Consider the following 19,932-nt stretch of genomic DNA (forward strand, 5'->3'; position numbering starts at 1 on the left):
CCAGGAATGAGAAAATAAGATTTCCAATCTGGATCTAGTACAATCCTCTAAAATATACTCCAAAATTTTCCCAATGAGTCATTTTATTTACAGACTCCACAAATTAAAGCAGCCATCTGGTGAAATATTTAAAATTTATTGGAGAGTAAACACATGAATATAATATTATTTAGTCGATTTAAAAGCATATCCTTTAAAAAAATAGTTTGTTTTTCATTGATTTATATTAATTGACTAATTTTTAACCGTTTAGATGATGTAAGAATATTCCAAGTACTCACTTTAATCGAAAAGCCTACGCAATGAAATCTCCATACAATATTTTGATCACGAAAATTTCCGCCTGTCATTTTTGGATAGAAATTTTCGTTTCGTTGCCTTTTTGATTAAAGTGTGCATAAATCGACAAAATTTCTCAGTAAAATCGGAACTTATAAAACTTGTAAATGAAAAAGAACCCCATCCAATAAAAATGTCAATTAGCTTCGATAACAATTGTTGTGTTTATTGTTTAGTCAACCAAATAAATAAATATAACTTTAAAAGTGATCACAAGGCTAGGCAGCTACTTAGTTTACAATAAATATAGTTTAGAGCGCTTGGACAGCGCCAAGTCGAGTTTTCAAGATTGTGTCCACCCTTCAAGGATGCTGAGTGGCGGTCTGTTGGGGCGGGATCATCTGCCTTGGCTGCGTGGGAGGCAGTGGTTCCATGTTGACCATCGTTTGTTGCAGGAATCGCACATAATACAAGCTCAATCGGATCTGCTGCTGGAGCTGGGCCTCATGCTGAATCCGGCTGGCCAAGTACTGCTGTTCGATGAGCTGCTGCTGTTGCTGCTGGGATCGCCGGTGTCGCAGGCTGGCCAAGGTGTTCCTATCCCGACGCAGTTGCTCCTGTGGGCTCCTCTGGCGGCGCTTGTGATGATTGCGCACCATGTTGGCATGGTAGGTGGTGTCGCCGGGTGGTGGAGTCACCGCACTTTTCCGCGGCGGCTGTGGCTGCTCCTTCTCGGCCACCACGATCTCATCATCCGTCCAGGGACGGAAGAAGCGACGCTTCGGCTGTGGCTGCTCCGGAGTCCGCTGGCCCGGCTGCTCCATGATGAAGACCACATCGTCATCGGAGTCCCCATCCTGGCTGCGCTTTCGCTTCAGGGCTCCAGTGAATTTCTTGTGGCTATAGTTCTCCATTATAATTTCTGATCTATCAAATTGATTGATGTCACTGATGATGATGATGTGTTTGCTTCGCTGTCTTCGAGACGACTGTGCTGCCCCTTCTCCTGGCTTCCCGTTATATGCAACATTAGGTAATCACAGAGCCTGCCCCAAATCCCTGCGATTTTCCCACCGTTTACCTGGGGACGCGATCAGGTATTTCCCCAACTCAGTTCATTCATTGCCTTAAACTGACCCAAAACTAATCGGTTTTTTTTCTCGCTTACCTGAAGAAGGAGTCCCTAATCCGCCGGCTGACAATCTGGTCGGCCCGCTCCTTCCATTGCTTTCGAGGGTGTCATAAACCAGTTGTTGTCTGTTTACATGGCCGGCGATTTTCGGCGGAATTACCTGTTGTTCAGAACCGTCTCGAAGGGATCTCTGTAATCTCTAATCCTGGCGCTCAATTCGGCCAGGCTGTCTGCCGGCCCGCTATTGTTTCGGCTTTCTTTGTGGCACCTGAATAGCAGTTCCCGTTCTCAATGCCCCTGCCCCGATATCGATCCGAAAAACAAGCGTTTATGACTTTCAGCTTGGCCAGCTGAAAATATGTCTCTGGGTCGGAAGATTCGGTACCTATACATATAGTAAATCCTAGAAACTCGGTAATTACTGAATGCTCCTTCTTCTGCTTTCTGGTTTCTCGTTTCTTAGGCATTATGTCGGATTTTTCGTTTCATTCAATGCCTTTTGTCCATTGATTTATGCAGTCAGAGAACGAATATAAGACTGGCTGGTTCTCACATTTCACCGTTCTCCCTCCGCTAAGCGGATTTATTTCAGGTGGGCTTGAGACCAGCCCTCAAGAAAATCCAGAGTCAATAAGCAGGAGCGGAGTAGGTGTTGCTATTTGTTCAGTTGAAGTATTACAGTGAAAGATTGCCGTATTGTTTGATTGTTCCCTTCCATTATATCGACCAATTTCCATCTGTTCTGGAACGGAAAGAATCGATTGTATGGGGTCCTCGAAGGTGTTTCCTCTTTGCTGGGGGAATGACCTGTAAGGACCAGAATTGTTAGTATTACGCTACCAGGAAGTGCTTTCACCGATGATACAATTAAATGTCACATTGTATAATGTTGAATCAGGAGTTCGGTGGATGGGAAAATGTGTAAACTCATAGGCGGACTTATGTTTAGCTGTGGGAAATGGATACCATGAAACCTTTCTTGATTTTTTGTAAGATTTACTTGGTTTTGAGAAACAGCATCTGACTATCATACAAATTAGATTTTTGAGTTCACTATTGTGATACTGGATCAATATCATTAACAAAGTGTTAAAAAAAGCCAATAAAAATGTTATGTTAAAATTCATCAATTTACATTGCACCCATGCCTATTTTATTTTTGAACTCTACAAAAAGTAATATTTTATGCTCTTAAACCTGTTTGCTATTTTATAAGAAAATTTGGGATAACTCGGTAAAACTAGTATCAATTGGCGAACAAATCTGAAAGTGTAAACTCCATTAAAATCACTATAATGATTGTGGGTAGTTTTCGTCAAGCTATGGTGAGACGATCAAGTTTGAACAAAATGACCAAGAATTGCCATAAACTAACATTGCAAAAAATTATTTACCTTTAAACTTTCATACATTTTTAAGGGACAGGTATTCGAGATTACTAGCTTGGTTGTTTTTTATAAGTTTTATTGGCAAGAGTACATAAAGTTTTAGTACCTTTCGAAATTTGGTGAGTTTCATTTTGACTTGATGGGAAAAAGTAAAGAAAAAATTTATTTTTGACATTAAAAACTTAAACTCAACTGTTATTTATGGACTCTGACAGTTGCTATGAAAATTCATAGCCAACCCATATAACTTATTTAAAAATTTGATTAATTGCAGGGACCGTAAATAATCATTATTTTTTTTTACATATTTTAATCAACCATTTAACTGGTTTTTTTGCACTTCATAGACATAAACAAGAAACAGTTAATTTGATTTCCAGATTTGTTGAAATGCATATACTTTGTGGGCAAGAGTAAAAAGAACGTCATTTTTGACGTGTAAAACAAAATATCACAGTAGTCTTTTTGAAATAAAAATCTCAAATAATGATTATTTACGGTCCCTGATTAATTGTTATTTAAATAGCTCTTTGCTTTTAGAAATGCTTAATTTTTAATAATCGAAAACGAAAATCTATAGTTCAACATTATCAAAATTATTGTTCGTTCATCAACTTTTATGATTTATTTGGGTCATTTCTTAAATATATTTATATATATCGGATAAATGATAAAATATGTGTATGATTTAATGAAACAAATCGTAATGAGAATGAGCCAAAGGATATCTGACGTATATAAATTGACGACTAATCATACTGAATTCAAATGTAAAGATTGTACAGCATGAGAATTCAAAAAATTACCCAAAACTATCTTATTTTAATATTTCATCTAATAATTCAATATACACAGATTTGGTACCTATACAACCTAAACTGGAAAATATCCATGAAAAGAAGCTGAAACTGCGCAAGAAATCCCTCAGACGGACTAGGACGGACAGGCAAGCAACGATTCGGGAAAATCCCAATAAATTTCCATTCAATGAGCATTGTGACTAAACAGCGGCTGGCATTTTCTGGAACGCATCGAAGGTATCCCCGAAAACACTGGACGAGAACTTAATGAGGCAGATTAGCGGTAAGCGAGATAAGATTCCACATTCCGAAGCGTCCAGGCGACTTGGCCATCATCAAAGAGTGGCAAGCGCAGGCGCTGCAGAACTCGAGGTAGAAGAGTGTTCTCGAGAAATGTTCTGGGGAAATTTCCAGGAAAAACCCAAACGACCTGGAAGACACAAAAGAAGGTGCGAGCCCGTTGCAGCAAATGAAAAATTAATTACAAAGGACTTGCAGGCAGGTAGATTCCGTTGCAGGTAGTGTGGGTGTTGCCGAAATCCGAAATCCTTTTCTCTTTACGACAATGCCAACCTTTTGTCAACGAAGATTTTCCCATAAACAAGGCGCACTCGGCCTTAATGATAATTTCAGGTAGGAGCCTGGAGTATTTAAACCAGGTTGCGCAGCAGCAGGAGCACAGTCGAGCCTTAACAGCCGTCGTGAAAACACCATTACATCAGTGCAACTTAGAGAACGCGATCTTAAAACCAATATCATGGCACCTTCAAACATGGATTACCACAACGAGTCGGAGGTCAGCGAGAGTTATACCCACAAGAAGTTCAAGACCTCGGGCTATACGCACAAAAAGTTTGGCAAGAAGAGCAGCAAGGAGGTGGGAGCCCAACCCACTGCCTCAGCCACGCCCCTTTTCCGTCCCTACGCCCTGAGCGAGAATACCCCAAGGAAGCGACGACAGGAGACAGAGCAAAAGAGTATCCAACATCAGTTGATCCACCAGCACTCACTGCCTCCCACGCCACCCACTACTCCACCGCAGCAGCAGCAGCAGCAATATCCGCTGGCGGCCACCCAACTTCCGGTGACCCAGCATCATCCGGTTACCCACTCACCGGTCTTCAATCACCAGGCCTACGCCTACATGCTACAGAAGCAACGGGCGGTCCTCCAAATGCGCCAACTGCTCAACATCAATCCGGATGCCAACACCTGGCCTCTGGAATGGAAACAGGCCCTCCAGGCGCTGCTCCAACAATGAGCATGGAGCAATGGAGCCTGACAACCAGATGAAATGATTCTAAACGGAGTGATTTGCCTAGCAACCAGTGATATAGACCTTTAAGTGACCGCCGACAGATTGTACATTATGAACGGAAGCGAAGCCCTAGCGTAATTGTACATAACATTAATTGTAAACAAAATAAATCATTTTTAAATCGTAAAACTAAAGACTTCTGTTGGTTTTTTGGATAGAGAGTTTGGGTACTAAGTGGGAATTTAAAAAAATTGACTCAGTTCTCGAATGAGAAATCTTGGAATCACCTTGAATCAAAAACAACCCCCCAAGTAGCTGTTGTTTCTATGGTAATTAAATAAATGATCTCTTATACTACATGAAAAACAGAAAATCATATATTTTCTGAGCACCTATTGCTTAGAATATTTTTCTCATTTATCAACTAATTATAACCGTTCTACTAATTTCCTTTTAAACAGTCAAAACAGATTTATAATTGTATCAGTTCTCAAAAGAGAAGTCTTGGAATCACCCTGAACCAAAAACAACTTCCTAAGTAGCTATTGTTTCTATGGTGATTAAATAGATTATCTCTTATACTAAAAGAAAATTGTAAATTCATCTATTTTCTGAACACCTTTTGCTTACGATATTCTTTCCATTTGAAAGTAACTTAAACCGTTGTACATAATAATTTCCATTTGAAACATTTTAAACAGATTTCTAATTCAATTCGAACATTTACTGGCAAAGTTAGTTAGGGGCATTGAACTTAAAACGATTTATGAGGGACACAGATTACTTATATTTTACATAGAGTTATTGAAGCCCAGGCGGTCGAAGACAGAGCCAGACTGATCGCGTGGCTTGTTATGGCCTGCATTCATGCTGTTGTAGCGCCTGGGCGGAACATATTTCTTCTTCGGTGGCTCCGGTCGCTGCTGATAATGGCGTTGTGGTGCTGCTGGCGGAGCTCTGACAGGAGCGGAAGAGGAGTTGCCTCCCAGCCTCTTGTGGACAGGCAGCGTGTCCTGGCGGACCATCAGCTCGTCGCTGCGCATGCGTATGGCCTTGCCCTTTACAGGGCTTAGGCGAGCCTGTGGTTTCTTCGAGGGCGATGCCTTTAAATTGTAGGTCTTCTTGGTGGCATGAAGTTTGGATACTAAAAATCAAATTGGAAGTTAATTGATGGTGGCTTACTAGTGGTTCTCCAAACCTACCCATTCCCAGCCTCGATTTAATGTTGTTGGCAAAGTTTTTGCCATGCCTGTTTTTGTAGGACGACTCGGGTGCTATTTCTCGAACCTCTGCTGTAGAAGCGAACTTGACAATCTTCTCGGCGCCACCCATTTCGTAGTCTTCGCCCTCATCGCTGGACACGTAGTCATCCTCATCGCTTCCTACATCATCCATACTGTCGTCTTCGTCGTCGCCTCTTTTTAGGGGAACCTTGTGGACGAGCATGACCTTTTGCTGCGGCACCGTGGAGGCGGCCACCTTCTTGGCCTTGACGATGGGCGAGTTCTTGGTCACCGAACGTTGTGTGTTCTTCAGAATCGACTTTATTTCCTTGGTTAGAGTGACATCGCTGGATTGCTTGCCGCCCAGGCGAGCGAAGACGCCGGAGGAGGTTTCTGGTGTCTTGGACACCCCGGTGATGTGCACGCGAACGCTGCTCTCGCCGGAACTGGATACAATGCCCTCCTGGGCCTCATCCTCGCCACTGGCGGCGTGCAGGCGCGAAAAGATGGCTGGCTTCTTGGAGCTGCTCACGCGATCGGAGTAAACTGAAGGGGGAAACAGCGGAATTACAATTTTCTGTTAAGTAAAGAGAAGTTAACTTTGAACCCACGCTTCTCCCGCTTGGCCAGGATCTGTTTGCTGCGCTCTGTGGTGCCCGAGGGCAGTGTCACCTTGTATTTGCCCTCGTGCTCGGGCAGCACCCGTCTCGCCGGCTTTGCGGGCGGCGATACCTTCGCCTTGGCCGGCGCCACCGGCGTCTTGACCTTTGGCGAGACCGGACGAGCCACGGGCTGGACCACCACATCGGTGGTCATCACCTGATCCCGGGCATTCTGCTCGCAGACGCTCTTCGAGTGCCGCAGGATGGCAATTATGTCACCCATCAGCGTGATGCCCATTTCCCGCAGATACTCCTTGTTGAGATCGAGCAGCATGTCGTCCTGGATGCGGTTCTCCACGAAGACATGCGCGTAGCCGGCGGCCGCGGGCGAAGGGATGCCCGCCGCATTGAAGAACTTCACCCAGCGTGCTGCGGAATTCGGAAGAAGATTTAGTTATTTTTATTATTTCTGTTTTTGTTTTGTGAGCGTCTCAGGAGGAAGCGTCTGCTCTGTTTGAGCGGTTTTACCACTGACTTTAACCCACCTGCGCTTGATTTTGACATGGTGCGGCTTTATGCTGCTAGCGAGCACTACTTTTCACACGATTCAGCTGATATTTATCTATTTTATTCCCATAAATACAGTTTTTTGCACTCGGAAACTATTTATATATCTTGGAGTTGCCACTTATTAATTCTACGAAAGATGAATTGTTATCGAAAATCGATTACTACGATAGTTAATGGTGTTGTAAAGTGCCAACATTTTGTCAGTAATAGGGTTATTCAGTTTGTAAGGGGAAACAAATGTTTAATATTAAAAAATTAAATGTTATTGGCAAATTTAAAATAATAATAATTTATTTTATTATTATTTCTATACAACAAATAATTATATTTTAAAATGTACCCATTAGGTACGTACCTATCAGTGTTGGGTAACGTTTTTCTCCACTGCTAAAATTGTAAACAAACCGCGCCGCACGTGTGATCTTTATTTATTTCGGAAATTATTTAATTTTAAAAGCCTTAAGAGATGGCTGGAAACTTTGAGCTGCTCAGCGAGCAGGGCCTGCGCCTGGACGGCCGTCGTCCGCACGAGCTGCGCCACATCAAGTGCAAGCTGGGCGTCTTCGAGCAGCCCGACGGGAGTGCCTACATGGAGCAGGGAAACACCAAGGTCCTGGCCGCCGTCTATGGACCGCACCAGGCGAAGGGCAAGAAGACGGAGTCCAACGAGGTGATCATCAACTGCCAGTACAGCCAGGCCACGTTCTCCACGGCGGAGCGCAAGAATCGTCCGCGCGGCGATCGCAAATCGCTGGAGTTCAAGATGTATCTGCAGCAGGCACTCAGTGCGGCCATCAAATCGGAGCTCTATCCGCGCTCCCAGATCGACATCTATGTGGAGGTGCTCCAGGCGGACGGGGCCAACTATGCGGTGGCCCTGAATGCGGCCACTTTGGCCTTAATTGATGCCGGTATCTGCCTGAATGAGTTCATTGTCGCCTGCACCGCCTCGCTGAGCAAATCGAACATTCCGCTCACGGACATCTCGCACTTCGAGGAGGTTTCCGGCGGACCCACGTTGACCGTGGCCGCCCTGCCCACCGCCGAGAAGATCGCCTTCCTGGAGATGAGCGAGCGGTTCCACATCGACCACTTGGAGACCGTCATCGAGACTGCGATGGCCGGTTGTCGCGAAATCCGGGATATTCTGGAGGCGGCCGTCAAGGAGCATCTGCTGCACATGGGCAGTGCCGCCGATTGGGCGAGAGTTTGTTGAAATAAATTAGTTTCTTCCTTTCATAACTAAGTTTTTTATATTTAACAATGAGCAAGGGTGATTAAAAGAGCACAGATTTTGCATATTTGCATATTTTTATAGGATAAAGGTAGATCTATTCCGAAAACACCAAAGTTCGTTTCAATAAAAATATAGTTTAAAATTAATGGCATATTTTATTTTTGCATATTTGCATAAAATGCTTATACATAAAACATGCAAAATATAAAATAAACTCAACTATTCAAGATTGACCATTACATAGCCAACGTAATTTACCCGAAGAAAATTGTTTGTTCCTTTTCGTCATTTCTGAGATATCTAATTTTTTCCCAAATTTAGGAAAACACTATTTATATTTCCAACGAGAAGGATGGTTTAAATTCCTCGCCGTGTTATTAAAGGTTCCTTAGAATACCGGAGAGCTGAATTAAAAATTTTAGCCTCCAGTTGATTGTATATTTTTAGCATATTTTGCATATTTCCGATATGCATCCGAATTTATTATATTTGCAAAATATTACCCCTACCTAGAAATTTTACTAAAAAATCGTACCAAAAATGGAAAAATATGCAAAATCCGAGGTTAATAACCTTTTAAAACGCAGGCGTATAAATGTAGTAACAATCAAAAGTAGCTCTAGTTTTTATTAACCTCCTCCTTGGGTGGCTGCCACGTCTCCAGCAGCTCCTTCAGTCGCTCCTTTCGCTGCTCCAGCTGCAGCTTCTCGATCAGGCCACTCAGTTGTTCGCCGCCCTTGAGGAAACCATCGAGATTGTGCAGCGTGCCGCCCTGAATCCTATGGTCTGTGATCCGGTCCTGCACGAAATTGTATGTGCGAATCTTCTCGTTGCGATTGAGGCTACCCTGTTGCGCCTTCTTCGTAGCCATTTTGCTGGCCTCCGCGCTCTCCAGTTGCTGTTGCACTAGACGCGAGCGCAGACGCTTCATGGCCAGCTCCCGATTCTTCAGCTGCGAGCGCTCCGATTGCGCCTCCACCGCCAAACCGGTGGGCAGATGGACGATGCGCACTGCGGAATCCGTGGTGTTCACATGCTGACCACCCGCTCCGCTCGCCCGCTTCGTCTCGATCTTCAGATCCTTCTCGGCAATCTGCACTTGGATGTCTGCCGGTCGGGGAATCACTGTGATTGAGGCCGTGCTGGTGTGCATCCGTCCAGACTTCTCGGTGGCCGGCACCCGCTGCACCCGATGGACTCCCGCCTCGTAGCGCAGCCAGCGGAAGGCATCCTCGCCGCTGACCATCAAACTGGCATGACGCAGACCGCCCAGGTCGGTGCCCTCGCTGGCAAACTCCTCCCAATCCCAGCCCATGTGCTCGAAGTAGCCGGTGTACATCTCGTACAGCTCCTGGGCGAACAGCATGGCCTCCTGGCCGCCGGCACCGGCATTCAGGCCGAAGATCAGTGCCGGATAGACCTCGTCATCCGACAGGGTGAGCAGTTCCTGCAGCAGAGCGCCATCCTGCTTGTCCAGCAGATCCGCATAGACCTCGTTCTCCTCCCGCATCAACTGGCGCATATCCTCGTCCTTCTCCAGCTCCATGTCCTTGGCGCTGGTTATGTGGCGCTCCAGGACGCGTCGCTGCTCCAGGGCACTGACCACGCCCTCCAGCTGCGCGAGGCGGGCGTAGGATTTGCTGTTCCCCGATGCATTCACACGCACGGCGTAGTACTCCTGGCGCAGTGACTCCAAATACGCCTGCAGCTTCTCGTTCTGGATGCTCAGTGGGTCGCTGCTGGCCCAGCGACGTGCCAGGTGACCCAGGCGCAGGTTTAGCAATTTACGGGACAGCATTTTGTCACGTTTTCATTGAAAACTCGGTAAAATAAAGTTAAATAATTAAATAACAACAAGAGGTGGACCGAAAACGATAGTTTAAACATTCGATAGTTGCAGCAGAAACATCGATATTATCAACAGCTATCGAATGTTTTGCCGCTATCGAATAGGCTGTCAAATTTTCAGTACTTTATAAACTATCGGCCCTTCTCAGCACAGCACTTTAGAAATGCTTATTGAACCCACGGGCAATACGTATACGTTATAAATGATATACGCTATCATTTGATCAACATAAATGCTTGTCCTCAATGGGGAAAATAGCTTGAAAAGAAATCGGATCTCGGTTTTTGCAGTGAAATGAAAACCTGTACTGCAGGTTGGGTGTGTGTGTGTGTGTTTGCCTTCTGATTGGAGGAAAATGAACGGACAACAACAACAACGTCCAACGGGTGAAGTGCAATTAATTTTAATTAAGCCAAACAACAATTGAATGTGAAGAGTCTGAGCTGAGCTGTTGCATTTACCAAGGCGATACGATACCCTCGAAAAAAACAAAAATAAAACACACACAAAAGAACGGACGACGAAATGCCACCGTTGAAAACGTACCAGATACACCACCACGAATACAATGGCAATCCCAGTCCAAATGCGAATGCCAATCAGAACGCCAATCAGACTCCCACCGGCGGCGGCGATGGTGACTTCTTTGGCCAAAATCTCGGTAGCTCGGGAGCCACGGCGGCCAGCCAACGCACAAATCTGCCCTCATACTGCAACGCCCAATATCCGTTCAAGGTGCTCTCGAATCTCAACCAGCTGCGCGAACAGTCGCGCTTCTGCGACGTGGAGATCATCGCCGGAATGGCCACATTGAGTGCCCATCGGGCAGTCCTCAGTGCGGCCAGCGCCTACTTCGAGGCCATGTTCCGACCCGAACTGGGCCTAAACGAGGTCAAGCAGAAGTCGGTGGTGCTGCACACCATCGACGGCGACATCCTGAACATCCTGCTCGACTTTATCTACACGGGTCGCTGTGAAATCACCCAGGTGAGCTAGGCTTTTATTCTATCCGCTCTGAGATCTATAATCCTGGATCCCCAATCTGCCACAGTCCAATGTCCAGGAACTGCTCGCCGCCGCCGACATGCTGCAGCTGAACGAGGTGGTCGACGGCTGCTGCGAGTTCCTCTGCCGCGAGCTGCACGCCTCCAATGCTTTGGGCATTTTACGCTTCGCGGAGGCCCACAACTGCGAGTCGTTGGCCAAGAGTGCACTGAACTTTGTCCACGCCAATTTCCCAGCGGTGAGTTCGAGGCACTTGAAAGGCTTGCTTGGCCATAAGCTGTAAGGTGTTCTTTTAATCAGACATTCTAGACACTAGACACTAATGAAAAACAATTGCCCATACAAATAGATCTCAAGTACTTAAAAAAAAAGAAAACTATATTAATTACATTACATTAAAATATAATCAATTACTTACATACTTTTTATCCAGAAAATCGAATTCAAACTATTATAATTAACAACGAATAGACATACAAATAGATCTAAAAAACTTTAAAAAATGGAAAACTACAAAACTACAAAATTACAAAAGAAAATATAATCAGTTAGTTACTTTTTAATGATTTTATAATGAACAATAAATATTATTATTTTATTAAAGTTATGTTATATCGAATCTGATAGTTCGTTTAATATATTACGGAATTATTGTAATTTTGAAAGGCTTTTAAAAATAGAAAACTAACTTAATTACAAAAGAAAATATAATCAATTAATTATTTTTGATCCAGAAAATAGAATTCGTATTATAATATACAATAAATATTATTATTTTATTAACGTTATGATGTATTTAATCTGATTGTCTTATATATTATAGATACCTAATATAAACAATATTCTTATATTCGCGGAATTTTACCATAATGTATAAAGTATCTTAGGTCTTATTTAAAGCAGAACATTTGTAGATTCCAGATTTACACTGTGGAACCCAGAGACTTTTCTTTTGTATATCCTTCTATTCTGTTTATCATTTTAAAATATATTTAAGATTGGAGCCAATTGCTTCCTGTTGGTCAGTCCAGCTGATTTACAATAAGACCATTCTACATGCATTGCTGCCAAACTGAAATCTAATGATTAAAGTAATTTAGTAAATGGTTCCTGCATTTGAGTGTAGTATAGTAGCAACTTCCACACACAATATCCATAAAATAGATGTAATTAATTCTCCTCTTCCGTTCTCCCAACCAGATAACGCTGGAGGATGAGTTCCTAGAAACGCCACAGACTCTGCTCTCGCAGCTGCTGAACTCGGAGCTGCTGCGCGTGGACTCCGAGTCGCAGGTGTTCCAGGCGGCTCTTCGCTGGATCAAACACGACGTAACGCAGCGCCGCTGCTACGTCTTCGATGTCCTGTCCCACGTGCGCATGGCCCTTGTGCCGGTAAAGGTGATCGACAAGGCTCTGAAGGACGACTGTCGCGACATGTCCGTGAAGATAGCCCTGCGCTCCATTTGCCGGGACATTGCGTCCAAGCGCGGACAACTGGTGCCGCTGCGCGTCTGCCCGCGGCAGCTGGCCAAGAAGAACATCTATATCATTGGCGGATCGCATAGGGACACGCCGCGCACCTGGAACTCGGCCGACTGCATCTTTGAGACGGTGGCCAAGTTTGATATATTCCGACGCGAGTGGACGGAGACGGCGCCCATGGAGGTGGGACGCATTTTGCCGGGCGTCTCAGCCTTAAATGGCAAGATCTATGTGGTTGGCGGCGAGCGTGGCTCACAGATTCTGGCCAACGGCGAGGTCTACGATCCACAGAACGACGTCTGGCAGCCGATTGCCCCCATGATTGTGCCGCGCTGCGAGTTCGGTCTCTGCACCATGGGTGGCAATCTGTTCGCCGTGGGCGGTTGGATTGGCGACGACATCGGCGGCTCCATGGAGTGCTACGATCCGGAGCAGGATCTCTGGAAACTGATGGGCAGCATGCCGCAGCCGAGATTCAGCATGGGCGTGGTTAGTTTCGAGGGTCTCATCTACATTGTGGGAGGCTGCACAACCACAACCCGTCATCTCCCAGATCTAATTAGGTATTTAAAAATATATATATTTTAGAATAGTTTAATCTAACCACCTTCATTGCAGCTATAATCCCGTGACCAAAGAGTGGACCGAGCTGGCTCGCATGCAAACAGCCCGCTGTCAAATGGGCGTCGCCGTTCTGGATCGCTATCTGTATGTGGTCGGCGGCAGTAGCATCAGCCAGGACATTCTCAGCTCCGTCGAGCGCTATAGCTTCGACGAGGACAAGTGGACAACCGTTTGTGCACTCAACGTGCCCAGAGCCATTCCTGCCGTGGCCGCTGCCGATGGACTGCTTTACGTAGCTGGCGGCGATCAGGTAATCTCAGTCCGAGAAAGCTATGATTAGATTTAATGATTTAATATAAACTTGATTTTTTGTTGAAACTATGTTTAGCGATCTGTTTTACAAAACAATCTAATTATGATTTTATGAAAACATTTTTAAACATTAATAACCAAAATTGGCTAAAAATATCACTTTAAACTTCAAAAGATTTAAGTTTTGGTTAAGCCTCAACAAGATTTATGATCGATCGCTTTTGTATTTTTATTTTATTTTTAAGTGTCATATTAACGCTACAAGTTTGGAACTTATAAATTAATGCGCTAGTCACAAATAGTTGCAAATATTTACTTATTATATGTCTTAAAACTAATTTTATATATAAAAGAATTTCTAATTTTACTTTGATTTACCTAACAGTGTTTTTAAGGTGTGAGAGTAGCTTTGTTTTGAATTGCTTAGCACTGCTAATATTCTTTATATATTTTAAACCAGTTATGACAAATGTATATTGAATTATTGTATACCTATTTATTATTTTAGTCATAACTGGATTATAAAAGAAGTATCTCTAATGTATTTTATATTTTTTCTCTTGCAGCCCTGTGAGGTAAACTTTTACCGAGCCCAAGTGACTATCAATGCTGTCGAATGTTATGATCCCCTCTCGGACACCTGGAAGAATTGTCCCGATCTACCAGTTAGCCGCTCGGAGGCTGGAGCAGTGGTTGTCTAAGACCTGGGACTAGTTCGAGATGGTCAAACACAAAATCTGTCGTCGTTTAAGGCATAACCCACACGAAAACACACTCTCTTTAACTGAAGCTCTATGGCATTGTATACGTTACACACATCACAAATCTCTTCCCTTTTTTTCGATTCAATTGAACGTAGTGGTCTCTCGCCAAAGATATGTAAGCGCATTGTTACGGTTGATGTTGTTTGTGGGAGCATAGCGCAGCTATTCACCAGTTAGTACACATGCTAATAGTTAGCCACGAAGGAAGCAGCCAGCCTCAGATTGTTCCGTAGTTGAAGTTGTCCTTTATAAAAGCGAAGCCAAACACCGAAAACTAAGCATTCACCTTGACAAAAAGTATATTAACGTATCGTAATTGCTGAAAATTATTTAAATCGATTATTTGTATACTTTCGAAATGTCTACTTTACTTTTGTTGTTGAATGCGGAACGGAGTGTTAGGAACAATGATTGAGGCGCCCTTGAGAAGAGCGTATCTCCACTGAACTTTGTAATTGTATGGTCTTAAGGGGCGTTTTCTCATCTCCATGTTAATTAATCAACAGTATTGCAATATTTCCGCACACCTAATGCCTTTCTAACTCGTATAAGCAGCTACCCGTATAATAAACATGTTTGTTGTCGATATGCAATTTGGATGAAGTTCCTTTTTAACCAAACTACATTGTTGAAAATAGGAGATATGCCTTCAAGGTTCTTTTTTTTACATTCAATAAGCAAATCTAGCATGAAGATGATAAAAAGTCCCTAACTGTACCAAAGCAAATTAATACAAACAATCAAAAAGCGAACTGTATTCATAATAGGTGTATTATCGAAATAAATATACGAATTATTAACTAACAACTTAAAAGTCGTGATTTTCTTATAATATCTTACTTTATAATAAAGCCTAGTACTCACATCGGCTAAGAATTTCACTAGTCGAAAAAAATTATTCCTTGTATTGTAAATCAAATGGATTCACACACAGCAAACAAATCAATATGAAAAACAACATATGGGTCTCTGAAATGTCACTCTCTACCTTTAATCAAACAGGGGCTATGTTTATAAACCAGTTGATATAATATAGCTTTTATTTTATCTTGTAAAATTTATTATTCAGTTGGGCCGAAATCCCGGCGGTACTGCAATACCGGGCCAACCCGCGACAGAGGTGGAGCAAGCTCCTAGCACTCCGTCTGATTCCAAAAATCAGTTTAACATTTGTTGTCCTCCAATGGAGGAACTATCAGATGTTAAGCTGATAAGAACAGATACTACACTTTGATCTTAGCCATAAGGCCGAGAAGCGATAACTTGAAACGGAAAGTTGACTGGGTCTCCATGAGGAAACTGCTAGAACCAGTTGGGAATTGTAGGAACGCGCACACGAAAATATTTCGACGCAGCTGTTGCTCACTTACAGTTTGCCTGCTTTTAGGGGTAGCAAGAAAGGCAAACGCTTCTGTTTATTTTGAAACGGTCTATGTTAAATCAACTGGTTTAAAAAGGTATACAATTAAACAACAATGACTTTAATTTCCTTCTTTTTAAATTCAATCGAAATATTTCTTAAAATTATTGAAATAGTCGTGTCCGGCTTTAAGTGTTTTATATTCAATCTTATATTTCTATGAAATTTAATAGAACAAAATCAATGCTTTCAGTTGACATTTTCAATAGCGATCTATATTTTTAAACTGTTTAAGCTTAGAAAAGGTAAAAAGTACTAGAAATATTTCAAAACAAAATGTTAATTTACATAAAAAGAGAAAAAGGTAGGTCGTCTACTTGACATGCGCCAACGTAAGTACTGTTAGCACTCTGGTAAATGGGGCAGTACAAAAATAGGAAAACAGTTGATGGATATACGCCGAGGTCTTTGGATGCATTTTCTTAACACGAGCTACAGGCGTTTCGGTAAAGTAAATTTATATTGTTTTTCTATACCTGGGTAAGCCAACAAAGTGCAGCGTTTTCTTCCCACGGCCAGTTTCACTGCTCAAGACTCAGTTTTCCACTGTTTATATTCGCTACATGATGCAAAGAATACAGGAAAAGTGGCCTTGAAATCGCAGTTCCCTTGGGTAAGGTAATGCACGCAAAGGGAATTCGAATTTAAGCAAATATGGCAATAAACACATCGTTTAAAACACTTCATTTAATGAAAAAAGTGAAAAAAAGTAATGAAAATATTTTCTTTATACTTTATAGGATGGATTTCGAAGGATACTTCAATGCTTCCGGTCATGGGACATGAATAATTATTAACTAAAAGAGAGTTTAAATGTGCACCAAACAATAACCCAGAAAAACTGGGATGAGCTAGACGTTCCGTTCCTCAAACAATCTCAATGGCTATCAAGCTTAGCTTCCAACCATGTAGTCTTTCCTGTACGCACCTGTCGTTATTCCTATTTAGGATCTACTGTTTGGTACTCCTCCTGATTCAAAGTGCCAGTGCAGATTGGCTGATGGACTGTGGAAATTGCCACTGCAAATGGAACTCTGGCAAAAAGACGGCCGACTGTCGCAATTTGAGCCTGAGCGGAGTACCGGAATACCTCAGTCCGGAGGTTCAAGTGCTGGACCTATCACACAACCACATATATTACCTGGAGGAGAATGCCTTCTCGACCACCCACTTGCAGAATCTGCAGAAGCTTCTTATACGCAACGGGACTCTGAAACGCATTGACCAGCTAAGTTTCTCCCAGCTACAGATCTTAATTGAGCTCGACTTGTCCAACAATCTGCTGCAAGATCTGTTAGCTAGTGTCTTTGACTGCCTGTCGAAGGTGCGGGTAATATTACTGAACGGCAACCTGATACAAACACTTCGTCAGGGGGTCTTTCGTAACCTCAAGTACCTGCACAAGATCGAACTGAAGCGCAACCGGCTGGTTAGTATCGATGCCCAGGCCTTTGTGGGAGTACCTCTTCTATCGCAGATCTATCTGGACAACAATGAGCTAACCAAACTGAGGGTGGAAAGCTTTCAGGGATTGAATAAACTTACAGCATTATCACTGGTGGAGAATCCCTGGAATTGCACCTGCGATCTTCAGATGTTCCGTGATTTCGTCATAGGCATGAACCTATATACCCCACCTACATCCTGCCATTATCCTTTGCAGTTGCGTGGTCGCCTGTGGATCGAGGATCAGCCAGAGGCCTTCGCCTGCAAACCGAAGATAGTGTATCCCTCACTCGGTACTTCCATTAACACTTCCAAGGAGAATGTAACGCTTATATGCAGGGTGCAAGGATCTCCAAATACAGTCATTGCCTGGGACTACAATAATCAAGTATACGAATCTCGGAAAGGCCTGCAAAAGCACCGAGTTTATATAGAAATGTTGAGGGAAACCGAACCAAAGGTGCAAAAATTTGGCCATGATGTTTTCGTCTCTCGTCTTACCATAATAAATGCCAAGAAGAGCGATGAGGGTGTCTACACATGTCTAGCGGAGAATCCTGGAGGCAAGGATTCGGTTCACATAAGTGTGGTGGTACAAAAGGACTTGCAGCGAATTCCACTATTAGACACCAATTTCCTTGCAATAATATGCCTGATAGCCATGGGTTTTCTCACTATGTCGATTTTATTGTCCGTGGTGACCTGCTTGATTTTCAAGCGCTTCAAACAGTTTCATCCCAGTCAGCATTCTTATTTGCAAACCACTGGCTTTCCCGCACTTGAAAGTGAAGATGTTGCCGGGATCAGCGCCTTAAGTTCGGGAGTTATTCAGGAAGGTGCGTCGAATGGAGCATCATGTACAAAATACACGTTATTCAATGGCAACGAAAAGTATCCAGACGATGCACTATCAAAGAAAAAATCTAATGAAGTGAGGTTAAATACCAATAGTTATTTTGGATATCTTGACAATCAGACTGGCCCTATATCATCACAGAACCAGGGGCTATATTCAGAAAGTACTGCCGTACAAAACAACGAAGAGCTCAAACAGAGAGGTAAGAAAAGATAATATAATAGTATTTTAAAGTATATTATATCATGTTTCCTCCTTTACCTATTCAGACAAGCTCGACGAAAGTCCCCGACGTTTTGATCCTGAGAGTTCGTCGCATTGCAGTAACAACTCGAAAAAGAACGGACAACTCGAAGAACATCAACCGGATCTATTGCTATCCAATGAACAACCAACTGCCTTTAAAAATACCGAAGAACCTTTAAGTCAACCTTCTAAAAAAGAAGGAATTAATCCCCGCAGCAAGTACAACATCAATGTGCAAAAGTACCTTAAGGAGAAGTACGGCAGTGTTCGGAAAAATGCTAACAGCACTAATAAGGACATTAGTGGTAAGAATTCCTTAAAGATGAAGTATACTTCTTCTATAGAAGAATCAGTTACATTAATTTGTTTTATCAACAGCTGCGAAACCTCCGTAACCTCCGAGTCCACTCAATTTTAGTCTGTCCACCTGGATTTAGAATCTCAACCACCATCGTCAACCCTACCTCTCTGAGTCCTCCAAGAGAAAAGAAGGATGCAGAAGAAGCACATCCCTTGAGATGTTATCAAGAAGAAATGTACCTCGCCTTATTTCTTGTAGCAAATGATGTACTTTTAACCTAAAATATTATAAGAATATTTATTTACATTCTAAGTGTTTTATCCCACGCACTTTAAGTGAAAGATTGAAGTAATAAAGTTTTAAGTGATGTTTAAAGCAGGGACCGTAAATAATCATTATTTGAGATTTTTATTTTAAAAGGCCTACTGAGGTTTTTACAAGTTTTAATCAACAATTTAACTGGTTTTTATGAACTTTATAGACATGAACAAATAACAGTTAATTTGCTTTCCAGATTTGTTGAAATGCATATACTTTGTGGACAAGAGTAAAAAGAACGTTATTTTTGACGTTTAAAACAAAATATCACAGTAGTCTTTTTAAAATAAAAATCTTAAATAATGATTATTTACGGTCCCTGGTTTAAAGGCATTTAAATTTGTCTTACTTCTGATATTGTTTTTCCATTCAGGGTGACTTCAAATTATTTCCAATGTTCAGAATCTTTTTTCTTGCCCTTTTATTACCTGGAGTCAGTCAGGTAAACTAGTAAATTGCATTATATCTGAGCAACCCAAATGTTTTCGCCGTATTCGTATGCGTCCCAATAATTCCCAACTGCTTCTGGCAGTTTTCTCATAGAGACCCCGTCAATTTTCCATTTCAAGTTATCGCTTCTCGGCCTTATGGCTAAGATCAAAGTGTAGTATCTGTTCTTATCAGCTTAACATCTGATAGTTCCTCCATTGGAGGACAACAAATGTTAAACTGATTTTTGGAATCAGACGGAGTGCTAGGAGCTTGCTCCACCTCTGTCGCGGGTTGGCCCGGTATTGCAGTACCGCCGGGATTTCGGCCCAACTGAATAATAAATATTATGAATATGAATAATAAATATTCACTGACTTAATTGTTTAAGTCAGTGGTTGTTTCGGAAATTTGTCAGTCCCCATCAAAATTATGTCGTGCGAATAAGAAT

General features: G+C 42.6%; 7 protein-coding genes and 2 non-coding genes across 10 annotated transcripts; 5 read left to right on the forward strand and 4 right to left on the reverse strand.

Annotated features, from left to right (window-relative positions):
- Positions 1-592: 592 nt before the first annotated feature.
- On the reverse strand, positions 593-2,092 carry LOC108058321 (protein Mabiki). Its single transcript, XM_017142976.3, has 2 exons — positions 1,448-2,092; positions 593-1,360 (listed from the first exon to the last, which is right to left on the reverse strand). The coding sequence occupies exon 2, from the start codon at positions 1,191-1,193 to the stop codon at positions 642-644; it is 552 nt and encodes a 183-aa protein (XP_016998465.2). The 5' UTR covers positions 1,194-1,360; positions 1,448-2,092; the 3' UTR covers positions 593-641.
- A 15-nt stretch (positions 2,093-2,107) lies between these two features.
- LOC108058367 (uncharacterized) lies at positions 2,108-5,032 on the forward strand. Of its 2 annotated transcripts, none has more exons than XM_070211642.1 (2): positions 2,108-2,235; positions 3,699-5,032. In XM_070211642.1, exon 2 carries the CDS (start codon positions 4,357-4,359, stop codon positions 4,858-4,860), a length of 504 nt encoding a protein of 167 aa, XP_070067743.1. In that variant the 5' UTR covers positions 2,108-2,235; positions 3,699-4,356; the 3' UTR covers positions 4,861-5,032. The 2 variants fall into 2 exon arrangements, with proteins under 2 accessions (XP_070067743.1, XP_070067742.1); XM_070211641.1 differs by lacking the exon at positions 2,108-2,235 and adding an exon at positions 3,352-3,569 and having other exon boundaries at positions 3,655-5,032.
- Positions 5,033-5,559: 527 nt separating this feature from the next.
- LOC108058366 (uncharacterized protein C19orf47) lies at positions 5,560-7,392 on the reverse strand. The gene is made up of 4 exons (XM_017143059.3): positions 7,228-7,392; positions 6,692-7,111; positions 6,060-6,626; positions 5,560-6,001 (listed from the first exon to the last, which is right to left on the reverse strand). The coding sequence occupies exons 1-4, from the start codon at positions 7,244-7,246 to the stop codon at positions 5,649-5,651; spliced, it is 1,359 nt and encodes a 452-aa protein (XP_016998548.3). The 5' UTR covers positions 7,247-7,392; the 3' UTR covers positions 5,560-5,648.
- Positions 7,393-7,647: 255 nt separating this feature from the next.
- On the forward strand, positions 7,648-8,494 carry Ski6 (exosome complex component Ski6). The gene has a single exon (XM_017143057.3). The coding sequence runs from the start codon at positions 7,719-7,721 to the stop codon at positions 8,466-8,468; it is 750 nt and encodes a 249-aa protein (XP_016998546.1). The 5' UTR covers positions 7,648-7,718; the 3' UTR covers positions 8,469-8,494.
- Positions 8,495-8,988: 494 nt separating this feature from the next.
- On the reverse strand, positions 8,989-10,366 carry mRF1 (mitochondrial translation release factor 1). The gene has a single exon (XM_017143056.3). It carries the CDS (start codon positions 10,285-10,287, stop codon positions 9,109-9,111), a length of 1,179 nt encoding a protein of 392 aa, XP_016998545.3. The 5' UTR covers positions 10,288-10,366; the 3' UTR covers positions 8,989-9,108.
- An 83-nt stretch (positions 10,367-10,449) lies between these two features.
- LOC108058352 (actin-binding protein IPP) lies at positions 10,450-15,279 on the forward strand. The gene is made up of 5 exons (XM_017143045.3): positions 10,450-11,325; positions 11,390-11,581; positions 12,544-13,388; positions 13,444-13,699; positions 14,268-15,279. Exons 1-5 carry the CDS (start codon positions 10,864-10,866, stop codon positions 14,400-14,402), a joined length of 1,890 nt encoding a protein of 629 aa, XP_016998534.1. The 5' UTR covers positions 10,450-10,863; the 3' UTR covers positions 14,403-15,279.
- A 250-nt stretch (positions 15,280-15,529) lies between these two features.
- On the reverse strand, positions 15,530-15,725 carry LOC123003295 (U2 spliceosomal RNA). Its single transcript, XR_006412527.1, has one exon. It is a non-coding gene; the product is annotated as a U2 spliceosomal RNA (small nuclear RNA).
- A 1,040-nt stretch (positions 15,726-16,765) lies between these two features.
- kek4 (kekkon 4) lies at positions 16,766-19,400 on the forward strand. The gene is made up of 3 exons (XM_017142960.3): positions 16,766-18,389; positions 18,457-18,738; positions 18,812-19,400. Exons 1-3 carry the CDS (start codon positions 16,766-16,768, stop codon positions 18,826-18,828), a joined length of 1,923 nt encoding a protein of 640 aa, XP_016998449.3. The 3' UTR covers positions 18,829-19,400.
- A 223-nt stretch (positions 19,401-19,623) lies between these two features.
- On the forward strand, positions 19,624-19,819 carry LOC123003270 (U2 spliceosomal RNA). The gene has a single exon (XR_006412502.1). It is a non-coding gene; the product is annotated as a U2 spliceosomal RNA (small nuclear RNA).
- Positions 19,820-19,932: the final 113 nt, after the last annotated feature.

The sequence above is a fragment of the Drosophila takahashii genome, chromosome 2L (assembly GCF_030179915.1).
Source record: "Drosophila takahashii strain IR98-3 E-12201 chromosome 2L, DtakHiC1v2, whole genome shotgun sequence".
NCBI classification, from domain to species: domain Eukaryota; kingdom Metazoa; phylum Arthropoda; class Insecta; order Diptera; family Drosophilidae; genus Drosophila; species Drosophila takahashii.

What these genes read in the sequence shown, in the direction of transcription:
- LOC108058321 (XM_017142976.3), bottom strand. Translation starts at nt 1,193, where the DNA reads ATGGAGAACTATAGCCACAAGAAATTCACTGGAGCCCTGAAGCGAAAG.
- kek4 (XM_017142960.3), top strand. Translation starts at nt 16,766, where the DNA reads ATGGCTATCAAGCTTAGCTTCCAACCATGTAGTCTTTCCTGTACGCAC. An exon ending in CGAAGAGCTCAAACAGAGAG is followed by an intron (nt 18,390 to 18,456) that starts GTAAGAAAAGAT and finishes TTACCTATTCAG; the next exon opens with ACAAGCTCGACGAAAGTCCC.
- Ski6 (XM_017143057.3), top strand. Translation starts at nt 7,719, where the DNA reads ATGGCTGGAAACTTTGAGCTGCTCAGCGAGCAGGGCCTGCGCCTGGAC.
- LOC108058367 (XM_070211642.1), top strand. Translation starts at nt 4,357, where the DNA reads ATGGCACCTTCAAACATGGATTACCACAACGAGTCGGAGGTCAGCGAG.
- mRF1 (XM_017143056.3), bottom strand. Translation starts at nt 10,287, where the DNA reads ATGCTGTCCCGTAAATTGCTAAACCTGCGCCTGGGTCACCTGGCACGT.
- LOC108058366 (XM_017143059.3), bottom strand. An exon ending in CCTGGCCAAGCGGGAGAAGC is followed by an intron (nt 6,627 to 6,691) that starts GTGGGTTCAAAG and finishes TTCCCCCTTCAG; the next exon opens with TTTACTCCGATCGCGTGAGC. An exon ending in TAAATCGAGGCTGGGAATGG is followed by an intron (nt 6,002 to 6,059) that starts GTAGGTTTGGAG and finishes TTTGATTTTTAG; the next exon opens with TATCCAAACTTCATGCCACC.
- LOC108058352 (XM_017143045.3), top strand. Translation starts at nt 10,864, where the DNA reads ATGCCACCGTTGAAAACGTACCAGATACACCACCACGAATACAATGGC. An exon ending in TCCACGCCAATTTCCCAGCG is followed by an intron (nt 11,582 to 12,543) that starts GTGAGTTCGAGG and finishes TCTCCCAACCAG; the next exon opens with ATAACGCTGGAGGATGAGTT. An exon ending in CATCTCCCAGATCTAATTAG is followed by an intron (nt 13,389 to 13,443) that starts GTATTTAAAAAT and finishes CCTTCATTGCAG; the next exon opens with CTATAATCCCGTGACCAAAG.